The sequence below is a fragment of the Puma concolor genome, chromosome A2 (genome assembly GCF_028749965.1).
Source record: "Puma concolor isolate L17-30 chromosome A2, mPumCon1.1.hap2, whole genome shotgun sequence".
NCBI lineage: Eukaryota > Metazoa > Chordata > Mammalia > Carnivora > Felidae > Puma > Puma concolor.
In genome coordinates, this window is record NC_141668.1 from 55,462,972 (window position 1) to 55,490,430 (window position 27,459).

The 27,459-nt window shown below is 41.6% G+C and overlaps 1 protein-coding gene across 2 annotated transcripts in view; it reads left to right on the plus strand.

Annotated features, from left to right (window-relative positions):
• RAPGEF5 (Rap guanine nucleotide exchange factor 5) overlaps positions 1-27,459 on the plus strand; it is a 227,507-nt gene that overhangs the window by 136,767 nt on the left and 63,281 nt on the right. For both annotated transcript variants that reach the window (XM_086694511.1, XM_086694502.1), the window contains 2 exons: positions 16,638-16,765; positions 17,213-17,301. In XM_086694511.1, coding sequence (XP_086550637.1) covers positions 16,638-16,765; positions 17,213-17,301 — 217 coding nt within the window. The remainder of the gene's footprint in view (positions 1-16,637; positions 16,766-17,212; positions 17,302-27,459) is intronic.

Here is a 27,459-nt window from a genome sequence, read left to right on the forward strand (position 1 = left end):
TGAAATACACTTTTTAAAATAGTATACTGTTTATAGTTTGGGGCCTGTTTTGCTGATTGAATTTGCTTCTGAAAACAAGTTTCTTGAAGAGGTTATAGGTGTTTTAACAATCGACAGCAAGGTATCAGGCACCTTGCTGGAGTTTATAGCACATTTCTGTGAAAGGTTTTTTTTTTTTTTTTTTTTTTTTTGGTTTAAAATTGTTCTACTGATTGCAAAAGTAATACACGGCTTTTGCAGAAAATTTAGAAATATTAGAAAGCTACAGGAAGAAAAATTTAGTGGGCAACCATGATTGTCCCTCACCTTGCCCAGTGTGTCAGTATATACATTATGAGTCTTGCCTTGTGTTTTCGTGGTGTACTTTACTTAATCACCCTTCAGTTTGGGCACAAACATGTTTACAAATTTTGCTGTTATAAATGATCTGACATGTACAACTCTAGAAAATTTTTTACCTAAATTTTTAAAATAAAGTTTGATTTATTTTGAGAGAGAGAGAGAGAGCGTGTGTGTGTGTGTGTGTGTGTGTGTGTGTGTGTGTGTGAGCAGAGGAGGGGTAGAGACAGAGCGAGAGGAAAATTCCAAGCAGGCTCTGCACTGTCATCATGGAGCTGGACCTGGAAACTCATGAACCACAAGATCATGATGTGAGCCAAAACCAAGAGTCTCATACTTAACCGACTGAGCCACCTAGGCGCCCTAATTTTATATTTCTTAAGGATAAACTCCTAGCTTAGTAATTTCTACTTACAGGTATGAAATGTTCATCTCTTATATGTTTTTGCTCACTTTCCATAAAGCTTGTGCCAGTTTTCACTTACATCAGCGATACGTGAAAGTACTTGTTTTGTAATGTCCTCACCCTTACCCTCATTGAACATTGTGATTCTCAGGGGAAAAAATTAATTATTTTTTTTTTTGGTTGATGGGGGGAAAGTATTACCTAGTTCAAATTCAAATTTCTTATGAGGTTGGATATTTGCAATTTATATCAATCCATTATCTTTCTTCTATAAATAACCTGTTTACCTCCTTTGCCCATTTTTCCATTGGAATTTTTCTCATTGATTTGAATAAGTTCTTTATATATTAAGCATGTGCATCCTATTTACTGCATGTAGTTTTCTCCCATTTGTTTCTTGTTTACTTATTTTTATATGTATATGAGCAAAACAGTTGATTCACATTTTTTAATTTTTAAAAATACCATGAAAATGAAAAAGTCCTTCCCCATTCTGTGGCCAGATACTCAATTTTATTTTCTTCTATTTCTTCTAGAATTGAACTTTTCACTTCTGTCTTCAGTTGATTTACTATTTTGTTACCAGTGTTTAAAAAATCCATTTTATTCTGGTGGAATTAAAATTCTGTTAACCAACTTCCTCCAAATTAAATATATTGAGTACAAATGGAGTGAGTCACATTACCTCTTTGAGCTTCACTTTTCTCATCTATAAAGTTAGGAGATGAGTGCTCTAAGATTTCTTCTACCTCTCAAATTCTTTTCTTAACTTGAAGACACCACCCCCTCTCCCCCCAAATTCATCAGCATCCTTACTTTTGAGTGTTGGTACTTCTTCGGAAATTGTTGCCATTTTATAGCAGATAACAATTGATTACCCAGGAGGCTTTCAGTAGGCATTTTCTACTATGATGGAACATGTCTATCAATGCCAAGAATCATTCTGTTCTTTTATGTTCTAAAAATACTCCTGTGGATAGAACTTCTAAAAATTTACTCTCTGTGAAATAGTGTTGATATGGGACAGATGGCTGATCGAGCATATCCAGGGTACCTCTGCTATCAGGGTATTATAGTTATATTTCATGTCAAGTCATTAAATACTTGGAATTGTTTTCCTGAGTTCAGAATGTCCTGAAGAGGATTGAGAAATGCAATTCCCAAATAATGACAAACCAAAAAAATGTTAGATCTTACTGCCTTGAACTCTTAGAAATAACAAGGAAGTGGACTAGCTGTTTATACTGGCTAATAAGTTCATTAACTAACCACTATCCACAGCCTAGCTCCAAACTACTCCTTTAAAAAAAAAATGCAGATTTATAGCTCTCCTATAAAGAATTTACTCTTTGAGGGCAATCCCCATTTTTATTTGGACTTTCATCCCCAGTGTCTAGCGCTAGGCTTTCAATCAATGTTTGAATCCAACAGAGAAGGCATTTGTAGGTGGTTTGAGATGTTTTTCCCAAGTTCAACCAAACCAAATCTGTACAAATCCAAAGTTTTACCAGATCCAAGTTTCCAGTTCTATGGAGATTTTCAGCTTTCAATGAAAGATTTTGTACTATAGGGAATTTACCTGAAAAAGCAGGCAGAAAAGACCGGGAGATTCATCACCAACAGTCAGTTTCTAAGTGTAGACAAGCCTTTGGGAGAATTCATACTTGGTAAAAAGTAGACAAAAGCTTTGAATCTTGAGTCACAGATTATGGAGCAAGGATTTTACCCTAGGCAGGTTTGTCTATGATGATTTAGATCCTCTTTGGCACCCAAGTACAAGTTAATATTCAGAAAAATAGAAAGTATTTTTATCTATATTGTAGCATTGAAGTACTTCCATTTCTTTCCAGTGTATCTTTTCTTCACACACACCCATCCCCCACCCCAGAAAAAGAGGGAGAAAGACCAATACTATGCAACCAAATTTATTTTTGTCTTATTTTAACCACGTCTCTCTCTTTTTTTTTTTTACCTTCTAATTTTGTTTGTATGCCTCTCACATAGTTTTAGCAATATTTCATTGCCTTTTAAATTCTCTTGACCTATTTTAATACCAACTTTCTATACTTTTGCAAAGAACCAAGAGTAATACAATCTTACCTTTCTCCCAGTCTGCTTTCAAGCTGGGGAATGAGGTTTTTGAGATGTTTACTGCAGAGACCAAAGGTGTGCCTCTCTAAAAACACCAAGGAATGTACAAAACGTGAAAAAACAAGAATATTTTCCTAAGTTGCTTGTGTTTCCTTGTCTCCATGCCATATGATCTAGCAGTTGGTACGCTAACTAGGAATTTTTCATTCCCTAACTTGCGTAAGTACTCAGGCTGCCTCTTTTATTACTGCTTTGCCCTCTCTAAAGTTAAAAATGCATGCATATGTGTGCACACACGCAGACACACACACGTAAACACACATTTACATAAACGCAAAAGAGATTTGGGAAGAGTTACAGAGTTCCTTGACTTGGAGCCTTCCCATTTTCCAAGCATATTACTTTATACTTTCTTTACTTTTTATTAAAACTTGTTTTCTGGCTTTACTGAGATATCATTGACAAATAAAAACCACATATGAAGTGTACAATGGGATGTTTTGATGTATGCATACATTGGAGTGATTATCCCAATCAAGGTAATTAACATATCTGTACCTCACAGTCACATGATATGTGTATGTCTGTGTGTGGTAAGAACACTTTAGATCTACTCGTAGCAAATTTCAAGTATTCACAACTTTGTAAATTTGAAGAATACTTCTGAGTCTGTTCAGAGCTCACTTTTTCAAGTAATTTCAGTTGATAATTAGGTTTTCACTTAATGGCGAAGTATTTTCAAATAACTGAATTTCCTACAGGAGGAATTTGGAAGAAGAAGCCAAAGCTATAGGGAACAGTCAGGGCTAGCGTATCAAGTACCGTGCTAAAAATCCCTACTGTCCTCTTGTTACTCAGATTTCAAAGGCTTCTATAAAACTACTGTGCCTTATTCAAACCCCAAGTGACAAGGATATCTACAACTAAAATGTGGAAACTTTGAGTCATAATTTAGCATAGGTTTTCATCCCATCTCTCGGCTGCTTGGGGAGAGTGTCAAGATATTTTCCCTTTAGAATAACTTTGCAAGTATGTCACACACACATGCAGGGACACACACACGCAGTTGAAATTATTTGAGAATACTTGGAAACTAGAAGATATTTCTAGATAACATATTTGTCACGTTTGTAAAATCTAGGAAACAAGATTTCAGATTTTTTTTTTTTTCTGTCTCCGGTAACACACGTATTGTATTTTGAGGGCCGTCAGGATAAACCAGTAATGAGAGACAGAAATAAGAGCTGTTGCCGGCACTAAATCATCTCAGGTTTTCGCAGATACGTCGCAAGTGTATCCGTCTGCGTGGATGCCACGTATTGACGGAATTCACATTTGCAAAATATTGACAGTTTTTCTCCAGGGACCCTGGTGGTTGAATTTTTTCCCCTTTGTTCTTCTGCATGTTAGGAAATGCTTACAGATCTAGGATTTGAAGCATCCTCCTATCTTCTGAATTACCTTCAGGTAGGCTTCTATCAGGTCATATATGCACAAGGCAATGTCCTCAATTGCCTTTTGACCTAGACGTCTTAATTCCAGAGAAGCTAAGAGGTGAGACTTGGGTGATTCCCAGCTGATCCTTTGTATATTTATTTCCTTGGGTGCACTAACAAGGGTGAGTGTATGTAACTCATGAGTCTCAGAAGGAAATGACCATCATGTCTGGGGCGGAAAATCGACAGAAGCAGGGGGATTCAGTGGCCTGACCCCAGTGACAATGGCTGACATCACAGGTTGTTGATTGCTGCTGATGTTTTCTCGTGTTTACACGTTAGACTTGCTCGTGCTAAAAGATGCTGACTCCTCCCTTACAGATAGTCAGGAACCCCTCCCAAAGACGAGGAGCTCATAAAGCTCCTTAAAAAAAAAAGCTTAAAATTTTATTTGAAAAATGTAAAAGTCAGAGACCACTGAAATTCATTGTCTCCCTTCTTTTAGATTTTAGCTTCTAGAAGTATATGGCTTTTTGGTGAGAGAGACTTAGGCTTGAGGGGTGAGGTGGATGCCAGAGAGAAACTATCTTGCACTCCCATGAAAATGAAGTTTCTCAATCCCCATCCCAGTTCTCTAACAGAGGGCATCCAGCCTTCTTTCCTCCAAGTTCAGTGAGCTCTGTAATTAACTTGCCGTGATGGCCTCTGGCTCTCTGTGGTACATACAGCACCAGACGGAGTAGTTTTCAATGCAACTGAAAAAGTTTGATAACATTATTTGTGTTTCTTTAAATATGGATGATATTTAAACACATACATGTGAACAAAATTGTAGCAAGGCCCTGATAAAAATTCAGTTTGTAACATTTTGTCCTTTCATATGCTTGGATGGCATACACTTACGGTATAGTTTTATGTTGTTCTGCATCCATTTATTGAGTGCTTTCTCTATGTCCAGCACTCATAACTAGGTCAGTAAGGTTAGTATTATCGCATTTCACAGGAAGGAAAACTGTTGCTGAGAGAGATTGAACAGCCCCATTAAGACCACCCAGCAAATCTAGGATATGAACTCAGGCAGGTCTGTCTTCACTTTGGTGACTATCAGTTTAACTGAATTCAGGTTATAGGTTCTTTGAAGGGCTGCCATCATCTGAGTTTGATTTTTGTGCTAAGAATTGGTTATTACCAATGAAATACAAATGGACCATATGTGTTGATTGTTCAGCAAATTATTTTATCTGGGAATTGGTGATGATAAAGGTAGTTTGGTGGTACGATGCTAGGCCTTTTGCATACACAGTCTTTTTTAGTGCCTAAGAACCTTCTGAGAAGCATAAATCCTCATATTTCAAATGACATTTTGGGATTTGGGGAGTACATTTTCCTCCCGGAACACAGCTATTAAATGGTTGTGGGATTTTACTTTAGATAAGGCAAACCCTGTAACTTCTCTCCACTCAGGATAGTTTGCGGCTGCCTCTGCAGCTGTGAACCCAGACTCTCTGTGAGGACAGGGCCGTCCCTGGATGAGAAGTGGCTCACAAGGTCTTGGAGTCAGAATCAAGCTTCGTTTCTCATATGGGTGAGCTGTGTCCATTACTCAGACTTTTTGCCTACATCTGACTTTGGGGCATCAGTTCCTAGCTACAGGCGATCTAGATCTTGTCCTTTTGTTCTGTAGGCTTATAACTTGAATTTCTCCTTTCTGCCCTAGCCTGCTATCTGGACTGAATCCCTGTGTGGCTGAACCCCTGCCTCCTTGCCCCTATCTCTCTGTCCTTAATCTTGGGCCATTCTGATGGACAGTATCTGTGCACTTATCCATAATTCACCAGGCCCATCATTGATTTACAGGCACTGTTGTTCCAAATGGTAACAACAGCACAGAGAACGAAACCAAGCCCCTGTTCTCATGCAGCTAATATCAGAGTAGAACTTGTCTTGCCATTTCCCCTCTCCTTTCTCCCCTTCATCCTCACCCCCAAATCTGGTCCTCAACCAAGAACTTTTATACTGGAACCAGAGGAGGACTTGCTGGGAAATACTTATCAAAATATAAGCTTTTACTGATAGTGTGGAGCCTGCTTGGGATTCTGTCTCTTCTTCTCGACGACCTTGCCCTACTCATGTTCTTTCTCTCTCTGTCTCTCTCTCTCTCTGTCTCTCTCTCAAAATAAATAAACTAAAAAATTTAAGCTTTTATGATAAAAATGACATCTTTATGGTTTAACAGCTCTCAGGGATCACATAGGGAATGTTGGGTATGGAGCAAGGGGGAATCTGAATTGTAGTAAACCCATGTAGGAAGACTATTAAGATGCTAAAGCATGCAGGGATTAGATTAAGTCAGGTAGGGGAATACTAACATACGCTACTCTAAAGCTCTTAGATTTTTGAGTTGCTTTCCTGACAACGAGATGATGGACTCCATGACCTATGTGGAAGCATCTAAGATAATGGTAAGTTGACCCAAGCTTCTCTGAAAATGGAAAGGCCAGACATGCCACACCATCTACATTACATCCTCTCCTCCATTTGTACCTCTGCTCTGTGCTGGTGGGCCAGTGAGTCCTGACTCCTGTGGACTGTATCACCCAGGCTCTCTTGGATGCCACCTCCAAATGGGATGTGGCCACTGGGGGCCCCCACAGGAGATCAGAGCACAGAAGGGAAGGAAGGTCAGGGTGGTGGTTCTTCCCACCTCTGTCCTGCTTCCTCCCACAGCTGTGGCCATGACTGCACCCCTCCATGACTATAGCTCCTCCCTGGGAGCCTCTCATTGACATCCCCAGCTCCCGGTGGGATCCAGCCCTCACTGTTACCTCCTCTTGCTTGAAAGCCCAAGGGTGGTTAAGATCTCCCTCTTTGCTGGTTATGTCACCGTTTTCTGGTTAATTTCCTCCAAGCTACCTGCACTTCTGTAAGTAATCCCTTCATTAAACACTTGCAGAACTCTAGCTGAGTGTGCCTCTCCTTTTTTGCCAGAGTAATCAATCAAGCTAATACAGCGTATTGCAGTATACTTGGGATGGAAAGATAATGACTTTATATTTCAAGATATTTCAGCCTATTCCTATTTCTTCTTCTCAGTTGTTCATTAGGTTGACTTGCTGAAGTTGGCCTCGGGATAAAATTCCTAGGCTTGCCCTGATATTAGGATCCTTAGAAAACTTGTTGTACATAATAATAATTACTAGAGGCAATGAAATTTAATAAATACCGTTCTTCTCTAGCAGCCACAGCTTTCCATCCAGACATGTTTACCGGGTTCCTGTGGGAGTTTGGTCATATTCACTAACAACTTTGTGTTTGCTTTTATACCTATGGAAAAGCAGACTGTACCTGGATTTTGTGAGTTTGGGGATGATGAATCCTATTAGTTCTCTTTAGGCTTTCGGTTGAGTTTTAATCTCAGTATGTGTGGGATTGGGAAAAAAAAAAAAAAAAGGAACCAGTTATCTTTATTTACTCTTTGTGCCAGAGTAGCCCGTGCAAAGATGTAATTGTCAGGTCAGTGCTTTGTGGTCCAGGAAGTCTAAACCACTGCTCTCCTTGACACACATCTGCTTACTTAATCTTTTTCTTAGTGTATTCTCTTCATCAGACTTTTACTTTTTCTCCATGAGAAAAAAGAATCATGAGATACATTGTCAGCAAATTCTGTGAAGGTTGTTTTCAGACAAAATTGTTTCTGTCTGGGGAGATTTTTTTTCTGATAAGTATTTTAATTCTGCCATACCCACATTTACGGTACAAGAATAGATGTGGGCATTGGTGGTTTGGTTTTTAAAGCTGTGTGTGAATTTCCGTAGCACAAGATGAAGAGATACCTAACTGCTAAATCATGTGCGTCTTTGCTATTTAGGAGAGCTAATACTTTGGGCTTTTGTGAGAAAGCTGAAGTCAAAACAGTGAATTTTGTGGAATCTTAATATCGGATAAGACACCAAGGTCATCTTGTCTGGACCCACTCTAACTGAAGAACCATCTTCCCTTGTTGCATAATATTGTTGACAGGCTCTGCTCTAGCTTAAGGGAAAGCTCATTCCATATCTGTTGTCAGTACTTCCTTAAATTGAAACACAATCAGCCTCTTTTATCTGGCCACCCATTAATGGAAGGTCACCTTTCCAGAACATCATGAGTAATCCTATGGCTTGCTCTCCCACAGGAAGGGTAGCTCAGAGAATGGAAATTACCTACCAGGATTTCATTCTCCTGAGCTTTTCTTTCTTAGACATTCCAGCTACATGAACTATACCTCCCAGGGCATGTTTCTCAGAACTCTTTGTAGCTCCTTGGCATAGGGCCCTGTGTACCCTAGTCAGCAAAATCCTGTGCCCACAGGCTTATCACAGCCCAGTTTGGGGGTAGTTTGGGGGTGGGTTGGTTGGTTTTTGAGGTAAAATTCACATTTTAAAGAGTACAATTCAGTATCTGCCCAGTGCTTGAGCCTATCAGGCCCAGTCAGCTAATGCACTAGAAGTCCCACCAGCCTTAACCTGCCTGTCTCTGTGTACCCAAGTTGGGTGGGCACAGGTGCCCACAGTCTCACCGACTCCTCTGATCCCTGCCATGTTTAACTCTGTTCCTGCCAGCACTCCATTTTTCCTTTGCTGGTTCTTGAGCTTTGCCTTGGCCTGAGCTGGTTTAGCTGTGGTCCTGATACAATGCTCAGCCCTTCCCAACCCCCTTCTCTTTTAATTCTGACCCTTGATGGCTTTTCCAAATCACACAGACCATCTAGGACTGAAAACTGGCTACCCTAGTAATTTTGAGCCTCACCAAAACTTAGACACACCTGTTGTGTGACCCACCAAGCAGTTTGGCCTGCTTTGGCTACCAGCATGAGGGTAAACCATGTCCCCTCCAACAGTTAGGTTAGAGTTCCAGTGCATTAGCTGCCTGGGCCTGATAGGCTCAAGGTTAGACCAAGAAGGCCGTGCGATGAAGGAGCCCTAACAAGCTCTTGGCTCTGCATGCTGTCTTAGTCCATGCAGGCTGTTATGACAGGACACAATGCACCGAGTGGCTTATAAACAATGGAGATTTTTTTTGTCACAGTTCTGGAGGCTAGAAGTTCAAGATCAAGGCTTTGGCAAATTCACAGTGTAATGAGAGGTTGCTTTCTGGTTCATAGCCATCATTTCATTGTGTCCTCAGGTGGTGGGAGAGGCAAAGGAACTTTCTGGGGGCTCTTTTAGAAGGGCACCAATTCCATTCATGAGGGCTCCACCCTCATGACCTAATCACCTCCCAAAGGTCCCACCTCTAGATACCTTCCCACTGGGGATTAGGTTTCAACATAGGAACTTTGGGAGGGGGGCACATTCAGTCCATAGCAAATGCCTTCCTATAAATAAGTTAAGATCTTTAAGTACTATTTTCATAAACTTGAGGGGCAACAGCATTACAATTTGTGCTGCTTGTATGACTTCTTGAATGCCATGGCATCAAGCCTGGTGATTCTTTGTTTTCTCCATCTGAAAGTTTATCTGATGCTGCCTGCTTCAGACAGGTTTGATGATGGAACACTGGGCCATGAGAAGTTGCTGAAGATCTCGATCAGGGCCGAGCAGGAGGAGATAGGAGAGTACAAAATATACATCTTGCCCAGTTCATAATTTAGCCCACAATTTGATCTGTTCATGCCCACCCCCTTTTTATGTGCCCTAGACCCAAGGACAATACCATTTAGTGAATGCCTTCCTAGTGCTGTGTTAGTTACATGGTCTCTTATATGTTAGTTGCATGGAGGCTTATTTTGGTAGATAGAATAAATAATTATAACATTCAAGTTCAAAACACAACTAGCTCCTGTGATGAGCATTGTAAAATAGGAATGTGACTAAGTGGAGAGGGAGGGAAACCTCACAGTAAGAATCACCTTTGCGCCTTGGAACATAGAATTCTGCCTTTTAAAATGTTTTTAAAATTATTTTGAGAGAGAGAGCACATGCGTGCATGTGCGTGAGTGGGGGAGGGGCAGAGAGGTGGTGGTGGGGGGCAGAGGATCTGAAGCAGGCTCTGGACTCACAGGCTGATAGCAGCAAGCCCGATGTGGGGCTCAAACTCACAAACCTTGAGCTCATGACCTGAGCAGGGATTCTGCCTTTTAAAGGCAATTCACTGGCTCTGCTCTGTTGCTGGTTCATTAATTTGCATATTCAGCAAACCTTTATCAAGTGATTATCACATGCTCTGAGCTGTGTGTTAGAAAGAGAAATAGAAGTCACAGTCCCTGCCCTCAAGATGTCATCATTTAGTGGAGAACACAGGACAGATGATTAGAGGTCAGTGTGATGGGCATCATGACAGGGTTCTTTGGGCACCTCATCTGGATGGAGGGTGTTAGTGGCAGGGCTTGCAAAGAAGGCTTACTAGGTGAGGTGAGAAATAGATGTTCCATCATATGGAATGGTTTGCACTCTATGGGGTTCATAGACTTGAAGGAGACTGAGGACTCTGGACTCAGCCTGGAAAAGTGTGCCTACACATAAAAATTTTACATGCTTTCAGAGGGTTCTCTGAGACCCTAAAGCCCATCCATGAACCCCCCAATTAAGCACTCTTGTAAGAGGTTATCCTCATAGAGCAGCAGGGACATGACACCAGGGATAACACCAGTGGATGCTTTATGTAAGTATTTGGGAGAACGCCATTTTCCATTATCTGTGATAATGGAAAAATCAAGTGTAGTTGTGACAATTGCAGCAGGCCTGAGAAATCCCTTAGTAATCACTTTTTCTTGCTAGGGCTGGTGATAAGTGAAAATATAAATACAATCAGAAACTTAGTTCAGAATAATGTGTTAAAGACCTGCTACACTGTGAGCATCAATTCTTTACCTTACTTATTTTTTAAAAATCAATACTTTTATTATTTACCAGGTATTTTCATCTTAAAAATAAATGTCTTTCATAGGAATAAATGAAAGAAAAGGTTTGATTTAGAAGTGCAGAAGCTGATCATGATCAAGGAAGGTAATCTAAAGTAAGTCAAAGGTACTGGTTCTATAATTCTTTCAGAATTCATAGGCAAGATAGCAGTGCCGCCAGAAAAAGGAAATAAATCAGAGTTATTTGTCCAAAGAGTGGAACAAAGGTGAGGAGCAGGGAAAACTTGGAAAGCCCTCCTCTGTGTTCATGATCCTGATGGGCTCTATTCAGTGGTCCTATAATTCTGTGATCAATAAGCCTTCCCTGTAATCATTTATCTGCCCTGAACCCCCCACACACACCGTTTCCCCACCTCCCTGTTCTTCCCAAACTGCATCCCATAGGCACAGCTGTGAAGAATCCATCTGGCTCAGTTTTTGGAGTTCGTTCTTCCCATCATCAATTCAGAAGAGTAGGGAAAGAACTCTTTTCTGCTCATCTGGAGGCTCAAGTGCATTTTGGGAAGAGGTGGACATTTTCACTGACCATGTACAAACCAGGGCTGACCACAAGCAAAGGCATGAAGGAGCCTGGTGCCCTCTGGGAATCCACCCTCTGCTGCTCTTCCCCTCCCATATCTTGTGGCACCTTCGGAAGCCCCTTCTCTCCTGAAGCCTGTGCCACTTGCGCAGGTCATCTTTCCTTCACTGCACACGCTCTCCCACTTTCCTCAGTAGCTTTATTACCTGTCTCCTACCTTACGATGTCATGAGCCCTGTTCCCTGCAGTCTCTTCCCACTTTCAGGAACACTCCGGTGTATGACTCTCTCATGACCCTGACAAGGACATGTTTGTTTCTGGTTTTTTGTCCTTGAATCCGGTAACCAACATCTCCACACCACTCCAGATCAGTGGCAAGGCAGCATCTTCTAACGCTTGTCTGTGTCCTCTAGCCAGAGACCACCAGGGACACACCTGTAGGCGGACAAGCTGGGTTTGTTGCTTGTTGCCGAGGCGGAGACCTCACACCAGGGGGAGCTGTGGGGTAGCTCAGTGTGAAGAGGGGAGGGAGGGTTAGGGGTTAGGAGAAAGGACTCCTACTAGGACTTGGGTTTGTGTCCAGTGATTTGGGGGAGGGTTTAAAGAAGCAGGGCTTCACAGTCAGGAAATGGGGTAACTCTCTAACTGGACATCTTAAGTCTTATCTACAGGGAAGGCAGACTAGAGCAAAACTAAAGTGGTAATTGGAAAAGAAACAGCAGTTGCTCGTTATCTGGGCTTTTTTTTTTTTTTTTTTCTCGGCTTGGCCAACATTCATGCTTTGTCTGCGCTCAGATGTGTGTACCCTGTGGCCTTGTGTTTGTTCCATCACAGTCACAGAGTGGCCTTGTCTGATGTCAATTTTCTGCATAGTCACTGATGCTCACAGGAGAACCCCAAGTTGAACTGTGAGTGCCAGGCCAGCTCCCGAATATTGGGGGCTGCTTTTCTCTCTCTCAGTCTTTACCACTCTGAACTGCTGCACTTTACATATTTGCCTCCTTGATCAAAACTGCCACCTGCTTCCTCACCCACCACCTCCCTGCTCCCTTAGCTCTCTGGGGACTTATCCTCAGCCCTTCCATGTTTTCTCAGTTTATCAGCTCCTTTCCCTGGCCAGACAGATACTATGTGGTGATGAACTGCATTCATGGTATGCTGACCAGCACCCCGAATCCCTTCTCTTGTCACCTCCTGTTGTTTTGTTGGCCAGCACATTCTTCAGGTGTGCCCCATCATTGGCTGTTCCCCTCTGTTTTTGAGTACTTCAGCAGAAAGGCACATAACCATAAACATGTGCTTCTACCCGTAATGGTCTACAAAGCTGCCTGACAACCCTCTTTTTCATAACTTGTTTTCCCCCTGTTGTCTGTCCTGCTGTCTGCCATGTTTTCACCAAGTTTAGCCTGAACCCCCTCCTTCCAGAAGACAATCGCAGTTCCCACTCTGCTAAGAAGATAAATGTCATCTCGTATGCTCTACTTTGACTTCCTTCTTTTCCCTACTTTATTTTTTTCTAAGTCTCCATCCATGCTTCTTCCCTTGAACTTCTCTGAGGGGAAGAAATGCCAATCCTCTTATAGCCTAACCCCACCACTGTGTTCCTGATCTTGTCCCCTCTTTCCCGTATCCCCCTCCTTGCTTCCTTCCCCAGCCACACAGCCTCTGCAATCTGACCCCCTCCCTTTATAATTCAGTTCCCAGGAAGTGTTCTTTCGTGTGTGTGTGTGTGTGTGTGTGTGTGTGTGTGTGTGTGTGTACATATGTGTACCTCCTCCCTGTTCACTCACACCTTAATACTTTCTTCTCACCCCTGGACCAAACTGATCTTGTCATCTCTTTTTCTTAGACATATCTTTGTAAACTTTACAGCAACAGACCACCTTTTTTCTTGAGTCTCTTGAGACCATGCCCTACAGATTCTCGGGCTCATCTTGGTTTTACTTCATAATCTCTATAACTAGCTTTCCTCAAGACTCTGACCCTCTACCTCTTCCCCTACGTTCTGTGTTTTTTTCTTCCCCTAGCCCCATCTTTATAGTTCCCTTTTTTCCTTTTCTCCCTTCACAATCTCATCCACTCCCAAAACTTGAATAAATCACAAATTTGTCTCTGCCCTTGACCTCTACCAGAAGTCTGGTTCATTATTTCTAAGTATCTACCTGCTAAGTATCTATAGTATGATGTATTATCAGTTCTGAAACATCACTTATCTGAAACTAAATTCACCAGTCGCACCAAAACCCATTTCTCTCTGCATTTTTGTCCCATTTCATGGCATTCCCATTCCCTGTCACCCAGAGTCATCTTTGACTATCACACCCCATGTATTCTATCTTTGTGTGGACTCTTGTATTTGGCCTCATCTTAGGGTGCTTACAAAGTTACAGTTACGTTGTTAGGGAGCCTGTTAACTTGTTAGTTAAGAGGAAGGGACTTGGCTTACTCATCTCTGCCTGCCACTCGGCATCCAGCCCACTGCCTTGTCCATAGGAGACCCTCTATTTGTTGAATGACTGACTATAAATTAACCATTTTAATCCTTTACATACACTTGACCAACTATTTGTCATTGATCAATTTTCCATCATTAGACCTTCCAAATACTTTTATCCTTGACCAAGCAAGCACCAGAAGGAAGTTTCATCCTCAGAACCTCAATCATGGTACTTCTGCTCTTTTTCAGGAAGAGCAATTAGGTAAGAGTGCATGGGTCACGAGGCATTAATAGTCTCTTCTTTTTTGAAAGCCAGATATAATACATAGGATTTTTATGTTTTCATGGCAATTTTAGATAACTTACATCTCCCTTTATACATCGATTTTTCTGCTTTTTCCTTTATTTTTTAACAGGTTTTCAAAATGGAAGCTATCACTATGACATAAGATGCTCTTGATAGTACATCAATATGATTCAGCTATTTCCCTGCCCAGCAGAGTGTGGCTGCTCTGTGCACAGCCCTGTAATACATATTAGTTACACAGACATTAGAGAAGCCCTTCCCATCCATATGTATGTGCGGGACCCATGGAAGTTAATAATGCCATATATCACGTGCATGTAGAATGTAAAATGTACTTCAGAATGACAGCAGGCTCATATAAAATGAATATTGGCTTACGATGAGAGGAAAACCAGGGAAAGATTTTTGTCCTTTCAGATCTACTGTTGAGTGAATTATTTGTTTCCTTGTCTCGGTATCTCAGACCCATATTGTGCCTTTTTTTTTCTCTCTCTCTTTTTGGTCAATATATGCCCCTCTCTCCAGCCACCTTATTTCACTTCAACTACATGGATAACAAAAGAACCCCTTTGGAGAAATGAAAGATAGCAATTACACATTGGTATTCATGTTACAGGAGTCACACTGCCGTCCTCAGGGAGTTTAACAATGAATATCCAACATTAATTGCCACAGTAACTGAGCGTCTGACCTTGCTGAAATGTAATACACCAGTTTTACATAGTAAAATTATTTGCCGCTAAAAGATATTTTTAATTATCATAAAATGTTTACAGTGACCCGTATTTTTTTATTTTTGTCTCTACATTTTCTTGGGAATCAGGACATCAACAGTTGAAACCATAATTTTATCAATGATTTGGTTGACACTTAAGGCAAGATAAGTGCCTTCGTATCCTTATGAAAGGTGAATAAAATACATTGACATCCCTGTTAGATCTATGGCGCTGATTAATAAAGTATAGCGGACTTAGTACATTTTACCCATTGGGGAAAATTTTGTTTTTAATGTTTGCACCTAATTTTAGGTTGGATTTTCTGCCAGCGGCAGAAACATGGTAGGAACTCTGGGGCAAGTTTCCCTTTTGAAAGAGGTGACATCATTTTTAAGGTGAAGCCTACTTACTGTCAACTTTTCTTGCTTGAATCTTTTGCTCAAATCCTCAGAAATACAGAAGCTAGGTTTTCTGACATGCATTTTACAGTTCTTTTTTTTTCTGGACTACCTTCCTCTTGCTGGGTGTCACACACTGGGAGAATTTCACACTATGTACTCTGGAAGTGTTCATCCCTCAGGGTCGGGCTCTACACTGCTGGGTCAGCAGTGAGCCGGACTCCAACAGAGAGCCGCGTCAGCGGGCCATGCAGGCTCTGGGCTGTGGAAGCTGTGTGTGCAGAAATGAGTGATTGTTCAGCCTTCTCTCCTTTTTAAAAGGGACTGAGGTGAAGAAAGTCAGTGCACTCACCCATGACATGCGAATTTCAGCCTAGATGAGATTTTAACTAGAGATCCATTTTTGCTTGTATTCCGGCAAAACTGGTACATGATAAATTTGAAGACCATCTTATGTCTGGGGGGGGGAAATGAACAAAACGATAGAATGGGCAGTTTTTTGCCCACCTTTTAAAGTAAGGTTGTGACGTAAATGAATATAGTATGTGTTCACTATAACTACTAAATAGGGCTTGCTCATTGTTTTAGTGTTTAAATGATTTATGACTTGCCAGTTTTAATATGGCGAATGTTTAATAAGCATTGACAAGACAAAAGAGAAGACACGTGCGATTAATATGTTGTGTTTTTCTGGAACTTTGAACTTTGGATTCCTTAATTCAAATCATTCAGGTAGTTTTAAAAGTGAACTCTCTGAATCCAAGCCCCACTTTATTTACTTTTTCCCTTTTCCTTTACAGTATCTATGTCTCCCAAATGCTTTATGTGTCCATAGAACTTGAACCTGGACACTCTACCATTAGAGGGAGATTCCTGAGCAGACTTCTCTTTTTTACAGAATCTTTAAAGAAATCATGGTGGAAAGCAACTTGAGAAAACCCAGCTTCAGTTTACTCCTGTTTTTTCTAGGGTGGGGGTGGGGGGTTGTTTTGTTCTGTTTGTGTTGTTTTTTTTTTGTTTTGTTTTTTTGCCTGTGTAATTTTCTCTCCCTTTTTCCTCCCATCCATCGCTCCATCCCCAAACAAGCTGGATGAGGAAGTGGCCACGGTCCAGGTGAAGGAGCAGGAGAGGAACGTCCTGGTGCTGAAGAAGGTGCAGTGCTGTGGCCCAGCCCCCCCGGCCGGCGGCAGCAGCAGCGCCGAGAGTGATTGGAGGTGAGTTCGCACCGCGCGGCACGCGCTCCTGTTTCCTCGGCCCTGCCTGCCTCCCCTTCTCTCGCTCCATCTCACTCGCTCCCGCTGCCTCCCGTCCCTCCCTCCCTCTTTTCTCTCCGCCTCTCGAGCGTTCTAGCTGACTGCAGAGCTCTTGGCAGCCAGATGGACTCAGTTCCCAGCGAAAGGACGGAGATGGCAAGATCTTTTAGCTCTTAGGGGATGCCTTTGTTAGTAGTCGTTCACAATGGGCAGCTCCCGGCTGAGGGTCTTTGACCCTCATCTAGAGAGGAAGGAATCCGCAGCGCTCTCAGACCGAGAGCTGCCCTTGCCTACCTTCGATGTGCCTTATTTCAAATACATTGACGAGGAGGATGAGGACGATGAATGGAGCAGCCGCTCGCAGTCTTCCACCGAGGATGACTCCGTGGACTCTCTGCTCTCTGACAGATACGTGGTCGTGTCCGGGACCCCCGAGAAGATTTTGGAGCACCTTTTGAATGACTTGCACCTGGAAGAAGTCCAGGACAAAGAAACAGGTAAAGGGGGGGGGGGGGGTGTCTCCAGCTTCCAGACTCACAGCTGCGGCTGCCCTTGTCAATATCCTTAGGGGCAAGGCTCCCACTGTAGCCTAAATCAGCATGGGCAGAAACAGCATATGCTTTGTGCGCCTCCCCCCTTGGCCTCGTGCTGTTTTGTTTCAATCCAGTAAATGGACACATGTAGATCCAAGCAGCTGCCTGGGAAGTCGCTGTACAAAGAAAACGGTAAGAAGGCAGATGTTCTTGTGTCTTTGGCAATTTTTACCAAATCTCACCTAAAGGCAGTTGGCAAGAGGCCAGCATCTTAATAGCCAGTGTTCCTTGGGAAGAAATACAAGCGACAAGCATTCACCTGGCCTGTGGGAAGTGCTGAGCTGAGGGGAGCAGCCTCCCTGCAGAAACGTCAACAATTAATGCAACTACTTAGCAACTATAAGCCTTGCAGCAACTTCTGCCTTTTTCCAGGTGATTTACAAACTGCTCAGAGCAAGCCCTGCTGTGCAGAATATCATCCTCATAGCTTGGCAGACCAGAAACTATAATTCACTGAAGGCTTATTGATCAGACTTCTTGTCCTTTCTCTTTAATCTGGGAGCAAAATACCCATTTAGCTTTGTCACCCTTGCATTTTGGGAAACACTATCATTTGCATTTACAAAATAACCTAATCATGCTTCCTTTATCACCAAAGGGCAAGTACGTACTTCTTTTAACCAAAATTCTCTTAACAAATTTGTAATTTGTTCCAGCATGGAACATCATTCCAATGAATAGGCCTCTGTCTATAACTTGATCTCCTGACTAAAATGCACTTTTTGCTGTTATCACAGCACTTGTGATACCCACAGTTCACAGTATACTGACTGCATCAATAAAAAGTGTTTGTAGGTTGAATTCCTGCAGGGTAACACCTTAGGTTTTTCCCTTGTAGGAAAGATTGTGAAATGACAGCGTAGGTGGGAGCAAGTTTCCTTAGGTCCCAGTAGTTTTGTTTTGTTTTGTTTTGTTTTGTTTTGTTTTTCTCTTCTCCTTTTGTCCGAACCTGATGTCTGGCTCTAAATTGCATTGTGAAGGACATTACAAGAAACAAAGTTGTGTGAAATGTGTAAGTGAGTTAAAAACAAGAAAAGGAAAATGACCTAATCTCCTATCCTACAGTAATGTTACACTTTGATCTCAGCATTCAAATAGACACTTTATTTTGCATATGTTTGGCAGGGGGTGGGGGGATCACTAGTTGTCATTTATACACAGGCTGAAAGAAAAACATTCTCATGGCATTTGCTGGCATTTGTTTTTGCATGTCTATTGATTGATATTTTGTGCATTTGAGCACTATTCCCATGTTCTATATATAGCAGATACAATCATCATGGAACTGGGCATAATTTTCCATGTACTGATTACCATACTGGTTTATACAGGTGGTTTGGACTAGGTTATAGGAAATAATCTGCAAAAGGACACCTTTCAATGTGGATACATATTTGGGGAGATTGAATGCTTGCTTCTTTTTAATAATACCCACAGTTCTCTATAATGTGAGAATTTGTGTCTAGGTCATATTAGTAAGTGTAAAAATTATTTACAAATTTTTTTTAGTTTATTTATTTTTGAGAGAGTGAGACAGAGTGCAGGCAGGGGAGGGGCAGAGAGAGAGGGAGACACAGAATCCCAAGCAGGATTCAGACTCTGAGCTGTCAGCACAGAGCCCGACGCGGGGCTTGAACCCACGGACCACGAGATCGTGACCTGAGCCGAAGTGGGACGCTTAACTGACTGAGCCACCCAGGCTCCCCGATAAGTGTAAAAATTATTACAGCCAGTGTTAGTCCTAATTTGATTTCCTTTTTCTTTCTTTCTAATCCCCATTGGGTTTTTGAGAAAGACGGCCTAGGTGGCAACTAACAAGTTCCCACTGTTTAACACTGGGAATGAGAAATCACTCTGATTACTAATGCTAGGGGTTGGCCACTGCTGGAAATGATGTTGTGCGTGGTGTCTAGTGACTGTTATACCAACACTGGGGTCAAATGTGTCACTTTAGCCGTGTGCTCAGCAAAGCAAAGCAAAGCAAAGAGGACCAGAGCTCAGTGGCTTGTCCTAAGCCAGGCAAGAAGACCCCTGTCAAGTTCAGCCTCTCCTCATTTTTACTCATTTCCTCAGAGTTTTCAGAGGATGCATGAGACTTCAGATTTTTGTAGTGACACTTGAAGAAAGCATAGTAGCAACTTTTCCTCCAATTCAAGGAGAACTTTATGAAAATGAAAAGTCAAACCTATGAGATTGATGGGTGTGTAATAGGGAGGCCTAAGTGAAGTCCCATGTGGTTCTTCAAAACTTCACATACAGCACTTGGAGAAAATACAACAGAAAAGCCAGCATGTGGTTTTTGTTGCTAAAATGAAAAAGAAATATCATATATATATAAATAAAATAAATTTCGTGGGCAAATTGAAGAATAGTGGTTGTTAGTTTGTTCTAGTTTGAATACTAGATGAGTCTCATATTGAAAGTAACCGAGGCCTCTTGTTACCAACAGAGGTGAATTTTAGTTATTTTGGCCAGGCTGGCAACCCTTATCATAAAAGGCCTATGTGTGCAAGAGCCTAATAGCATCGTATAAACATATGGAAGACAGATGGAGGAAAATGAGAAGGGGCTGCAATAAAAGTATACAGCAGCGTTTTTATGTTCTTGAGCACCCCTTTTAGAGAGAGGGAGCCATATGGGGCCAGCTGGGGCCATATGGTGGTCGTCCACATGGCCTCGATGGCAATGAGGAGGAAAGGGCATGTGGGAGGACGTAAGTGCTCCTGGAGACTGGGATGAGTCCGTTCTGGGTTCTTACATTCCTGCACCCACCAGAGGTTGGGGAAAATAATGGTGCAAGAGATGGAATTTCCCCTCCCTCTGCCACAAAAGTTACTTAGTTGTGAAAATGTAAGTGCAAGGCCCAATAAAAGACCTTCTGCACTCACAGAGGAGCAGTTGAAGTGATTACTAATTGATGTTAACGTGCAAGTGGAAAAACGTTGACTTAATTGAATGGAATAGGAAAGAGAATGGCAGAGCTGTTGACCTAATGTATTCCTGTTGTTACCTGAGTCCAGAATAGAAAACAATGTATAGTGTTCTATCACCGTATGAATGAAGTCAAACTGAGTTTTAAAAGCAAAAATAGGGGCGCCTGGGTGGCGCAGTCGGTTAAGCGTCCGACTTCAACCAGGTCACGATCTCACGGTCCGTGAGTTCGAGCCCCGCGTCGGGCTCTGGGCTGATGGCTCAGAGCCTGGAGCCTGTTTCCGATTCTGTGTCTCCCTCTCTCTCTGCCCCTCCCCCGTTCATGCTCTGTCTCTCTCTGTCCCAAAAATAAAAAATAAAAAAAAAAAAAAAAAAAACGTTGAAAAAAAAAAAAAAAAAAGCAAAAATAATGCCAGAGATGCTTTTTTAAAAGCAGCCTACTAATGATTTCCCTAAATGGTTAGTTCCACACAACGCATAGCATGTGTGTTTTCTCATAATCCCCTCTATGTGTGCCTTTCCTCCCTTATAGAACTAGGCATAAGGGCTCTTTGCACGATTAGCTGTAGAATGAAGAATGAATGAATGAATGAATGATTCTTCATTGTTTCAGATGGAAAAACCGGCCACTGGATATCTATTTCTGAACATGGAAAGTGACAGAAGCAGCTTTCAAAGATTACCTTTTCTGTCAAGGTTCAGGTTCTGACTTAAACATTTGGAATGACAGGGAAAAATCAAGCAGCTCTGTCTTTCATCTTCCCAGAGGGTAGACATCACTGAGCATTCTCAGCCCAGGACAATGACAAAGCGGGCAAGGAGAAAGAAAAACAAGGAATTGTGAGTAGAGGCTGGAGGGATAGAAGAGCGAGTCCTCCCACCCCCTCCACCCCCCAGCCAGCCCTGGTCTATAAGGTCTACAGGGTTCCTACTCCTAGTTAACTCTTTGCCCTCCCTGGAAAGGATACAGTATGTTTTGTTTAGGGATGCTACTGTTGGGAATAATGACTTCTGGTTCAAAGTAGGGGGGAAATTATGTATTGGATGGATTACATCAAGAAAAACCTTCTTATTGATTTTTCTTTCTGAATCTGCATTATGACAAATCTACCTCAGGGAGAACACAAGGGGAAATACGTTATTTGCTCCCCTCTTTTTTTCCATTTCCTTATTCTTTATGCGTCCTTTTGAAGCAAACGCACTCAAGGTTACAGGTTTTTAAGAAAAGCGAACAGAGAATAGGATGGTTGGGACCAGCTCAATCCTATTAGGCTTGACCTGCTTTCTTCAGAGTGTGGCTGGTTTGGTTACTTGACAAGTAACTCACATAGTCTGTGGTCGGATACTCGGTGTGCAAATGCCTACTTTTGCCTCAGTGTTGGTGCTATGCTTTCAGCAGCACCTAGGAGGTTGAGCACATCATTGAGGAACTGAGTCCCTTATCTTTGTAGTGAGGCAAAAATGAAAGTACCTGGCTTTCATTGGAGGGGTGTCTCAGTCCATCGATAGAGTCCAGAAGTTAATCTGCATTTCCAGCTTAATGGCTTTTTTTAGGGCAATGCACTGGTAGAACCTTGAGGAAAGCTAGGACAGACACTTCATTTTTTATTAACTCTTCTAATCTTCTTCCTGGCTAGCACCAAGCCTGTCATAAGCACTTGATGCATATTTCTTGGGAAGAAAAATTAAGAATGCCTTTCTCCCGGTCATTGGAAAGAGAGAAGATAATTTAGGTGAACTTCTTCCTTGATTCCCTTACCTTTTAGGATTTCTGGAAAGAGTTTTGTTACTTCTGTGCCAGGCTGCCTCTGGGAAGAAGAAGACAGTAATAACTGTGAAGCATAGCTTTTGCAGAACTAAAACTTGTTGAGACTAGGCATAGAAAATTCTTAGATGGTGGTACACCTGGGTCCCACCCCAGCGATTCTGATTCAGTAGGCCTGAGATGGGACCTAAGCTTTACTGGCTTTAAAAGCTCCCCAAGTGATGCTGATATGCAGCCAGATATGAGCGCCACGGAAATAGAACATTGACCTTGTCTCATTACCGCCCCACCCCCAGCAGCTTTTTAAGATTTATTCCAAGTTTCTAATAGTTTCAAATATATATTTGCCTCGGAGTGAGGGGCATCATTTCCCCTTTCCTCCACTTCCCCTCTACTCTCCAACCCGTCTTCGGGGCTTTGTGTCCACTGGTCAGCCTCATGTCTACTGGTCCCTGTCCCTGAGCCTCTGCAGCCTAAGAATTTCACAATTTACAAACCTACCCAATTGGTCCATCCACTGAAATGATTTTTTTAAAAAAGGAAAAAAATTGGGGGAGATGGAGGTCCTGGACACACAGCTGTTTATTCGACTTCTCAGTGTTTGGAATGAGGAGGTTATGATAGAGTGAACCAAACCCACTTGGATTTTTGGCAGGATTCTGTCACACCATAAAAATCCCTGGGTGGCCCTTATGTCTCACAGCCAAGATGCTTACTTCTGCAAGAAATAGTGTTTTTAGGAAGGAGAAAAACTCTGCACATGGCAGAGTAGAAAGGGTACTAAATTGAGATTCTGAAGTCTGGGGTCCTCCCCCAGGTCTGGGCTCCTGAGACCTTGAGCAAACCATACAAAAGATGATCTTTGAGATATCTTTCATCACTAAAACACCTTCACTCAAAAGGATCTAATCAACATCTTTCCAAATGTCACAGAACCATAGAATTCCAGATCTGGAGGAGAGACCCTAGAATTCATGCAGACAGTTTCCGGAAGCTTGTGGTCACTTTACGCTGAAATCACTATCACTTACCCATTGTACAAGGATGTTAGCTATTTAGTCTACCTCCATATTCTATTATTGCTGCCTGTCTTTGGACTCAAAGCAGTTAGAATGTTGATGGGGGAGGAAGCTTGGAACCCATGCTCAGTGGTCATACCTGGTGGTGATTTATGTGTGTTTGTGTATAACCTTGCTCAGTGGGAAACTTTTTAAGTTCCTTTGAGAATTTATATACTATAACATTTTCAAAGAATGGCTTTGATTTATCACCTACTAGTAAAATCCATTTATAGAATTTTATTACCAAGCTATCTTGGGATATTCAGAAATAGTCTGTTGCCAAGGAAAAGTGGCAGTTTTGCCCCACTGGTGAAATATACTACATCCTATCTTTTATACTAGCCATCCCCATAATTTACTTTTAACTTTATACACTAATTCTGTGATAAAATATAACCGTGCATTTTTACTCAATTTCTGTATGCCCATGAATGAATACCTTAGGAATAATTAATTCCTTCATTTTGCAAATATCTTTAACTTCTTTATGTCCTAGATGTGGGGGATGCAGTTGTAAACAAACTCCTTACCTTCATGGGGTTTATATTCCAGTGGGAGGATTCAGACAAAAAAGCAAATAGGAAAATAGTGGATATTAAATGTTAACCAGTATCATTACAGGCACTATTTTAGGATCACTATATCCACATGTCTTTAAAAATAAGCCTGAGGAAATTTTGATGTATTTAAAGTATTTGAGAGAATTAACATGAAACTATTGGTTATTTTCAACAAAGTTCAGAACCAAAGGACATAGACTTAACTGAAGAAAAAAGAGAAAGGAAGACATTTGAGGGGTGCCTGGGTGGCTCAGTCTGTTGAGGGTCTGACTCTTGGCTCAGGTCATGATCTCACAATTCCTGAGTTCGAGCCACACATCCTGTTTGGTGCTGTCAGGCTGTCAATGCAGAGCCCTCTTTGGACCCTTTGTCTCCCTGTCTCCCTTCCCCTCCCCCACGGTGCGTGCACGAGCTCTCTTGCTCTCTCAAAAATAAACATTAATAAAAAAGAAGAAGATGGGGGCGCCTGGGTGGCTCAGTCGGTTAAGCGTCCGACTTTAGCTCAGGTCATGATCTCGCGGTCCGTGAGTTCGAGCCCCAGAGCCTGGAGCCTGCTTCGGATTCTGTGTCTCCCTCTCTCTCTGCCCCTCCCCCGTTCATGCTCTGTCTCTCTCTGTCTCAAAAATAAATAAACGTTAAAAAGAAAAAAAATTAAAAAAAAGAAGAAGATGGGGTACCTGGGTGGCTCAGCCAGTTGGGTGACTGACTTCGGCTCAGGTCATGATCTCACGGTCCATGGGTTTGAACCCTACATCAGGCTGTGTGCCGAAAGCTCGGAGCCTGGAGCCTGCTTCCGATTCTCTGTCTCCCTCTCTCTCTCTGCCCCTCCCCTGCTCATGCTCTGTCTCTAGCTCTCAAAAATAAAGATTAAAAAAGAAACAAAGAAAGAAATTTGAAATAGGTATAGGTGTCCCCAGATGGTAGTAGCTGGAACTACAAGCCGTAGAATCTGCATCCACGGAAATGTTTGATACCATCTTTTAACATCTTCACCTGTGAAAATAACTTTTTCATAGACATACAACTAGATAGGTTGCCATTTGAGGTCTTTTTCAGCTTTATGAAACTGCCACATTTAAATATGAGGTTAATTTTGTTTGCATACATGCTTTAATAAAAAAGTCAACAGCAGAATAAATTCATTAGCACCAACTCCAGCCCCCGTGGGTATGCCTGAGATGCTGAGCATCGCTGCTCAGTGAAGGCTTACTTTGCCAGATAAAGCCAAGGCTTGAGATAGCTATCCACAGTTACCATGAAAATCCCCAAAGTGCTGTTGAGACAAAGCTGGAGGTAAAAGTGTTCATGGGAAAATATAGTTTCTGCTCTGCTGTATACCCTGTACTGTGGGTTTTGTTTTGTTTTGGTTTGGGGGCAATTCCCTTAACTTCCCTCCCTGTTACTAATACGCAGAATTATTACGGAGACCATAATTGAAGCATTGGGAGACTTTGTAAATTAATGTTGACAAATAATGAGATAATTAGAATTATGTAAAAGTTTTCTTCTCAGTTGCCTCATTAACGAAAGCAGAGGACTTAGGCCACGTGATGTTTGAGGTCCCTTCCAGATTCGGGAGCCAGGATTTGGAAATTACTCAAGATAGCCCTCCATTTATCCAAACATCCTCTCCATCAGATGGATTATTTTATTCATTCATAAACTTTTTATTTTTTATTTGAGAAAGAGTGAGCATGCACAAGTAGAGGAGGGAGGGAAGGGGGGGAGAGAGAGAGAGAGGGAAAATCTTAAGCAGGCTCCATGCTCAATGTGGAGCCCAATGTGGGGCTCAATCTCATGACCTGGGGATCATGACCTGAGCTGAAATCAAGAGTTGGATGCTCAACCAACTGAACCACTCAGGTGCCCTGCAGATGGATCTTTTTACAGGATAATTATCCCCATCTCATGGACATAAAAGCTAAGGTAGAAGAAGTTAACTAAGCTGCTACAGAGATAGAATGATCATTTGAATCTGGAAATGAACCCAGGTGTATCCCTAGTTTTATTCCAGAGATCATTTTTTTCTAGTGAATAGAGTCATGGATAAAAGGCATAATGGAAGTAAAAACATACCATTCAACTCTAGCTATAAAACCCAAATCAGGTGCTTCAGTAGCTACTTAAGAGTGCTGTAATCTCCGCACAAAGACCTGCTTCTTGGTTTCCAGCTGTGAGCGGGATGGCCACTGGGTGAGCTAAGGGCTTCAAGAAGGTTACAAAAGAAGGGAAGGAAGAGACCCTAATACTAGCTGATGCTATGTCAGAACATTCGCATGAGAAGTGATTAAAAATCATATTTTGACCGTGGATTTCATTTGAGGTACTCATCATCTGATCTAATCTATTCACACCACCTTTAAACATGTGATATTATGTATGATAACAAGGGAATTGATGCTTTTACGCTGCCAGTAGATCGTGGGTTAATTAATACTCTTGTTGGTAATGAAGCAAGGTGAAATGAAGTGAGACAGAGCTGAAGCATAAGGTCATTAACATACACTGATTAATAATGGAAATGTGAACGTTTCATTACCGCATAACCAATGGGCAAAGGAAGGTGTGTAATGGATGAAGATATAAGTAGTACAGCATACTTTCCAGGCATACAATTCATATTTAGAATGCGAACAGATCACTGGAACGCATTTTTTTAATTTGCATCATTTTCATGTTGAACCCACACAACCTCTTCCCATATTTTGTGTGCAGCTATAGTCTAGAGCACACTAGAAGCAAATTAAAATATTATAGGCTATGGAAAATTAATTTCAAGAGGATCTGAAGATAAGAAAGGGAAAATGAAATACATATGGAGCAAGAATTACCTGAGACGTTGAGTCTTAAGCCTCTTGACTCTAAGGATGTTGAAAAACCTGGACATCTCAACAAGCTTCTAGATTTTCTTCTTTGAATACTTATGAGGAAAATATCACCACTTTCTGATGGTTTGAGTGAACTTCTTACCCTAGAGCCTGGAGGTGAAGCAGAGGGTCTTTCAGAGTTTCCTTCACATGAATTCTAAATGAAATTCACATGGGACTGCTGTTTCTGTAAAGTCAGTCCTGGTGGTGATGTTCTCAAACCGTGAACCATGAGGGGTTTTCTGTGTAAACTGCAGCCAGTGTGAGAGATGTAGAAATGAATGGGCTTTCTCTTTCATTCACTGCTGCACGTTTTATTTGCTTTATTTTCCTTATTTACATTTTATTTGCCTTCCCTTCACCTCAGATGCCCAATTTGATGACACCGTTAGGAACCTTAGGTATTTCTTTACAGTTGAGTAAATTTCTAATTTCCTAGAATGGCTGGAGGATAAATTATTACAAATAATAAAATACTCTGGTACATGAATTGTCAGTTTTCAAAGGATCTGAATATATAAAATTACAATCTATTTTGAAAGATAAATTATATAAAAGGCCCTGTCTGATAAGACACAAAGTTCATGTAGAATCAATGAAGCCCTGAGAGTCTTCAGCTTTATTATTACAGGAATAAAATACTGTCTTAAATCTATCTAGTCTCTTTGATACAGGATGCAGGTTGCTTTTGAAACACAGATCCTCAGTATAACTTGAATTTTCTCTCATAAAAATAAATTTGAGAAAGGTAACAGCTTGTCTAGTTCTCATATTCTGTCTCCCTAATATATACCTAGTAAGAATCTCTATAGTACAGATTTTCAGTTAGTTTGGTACTGATTTTTGTTCTTATATTTTGTTGTTTCCTTTTTGTTGTT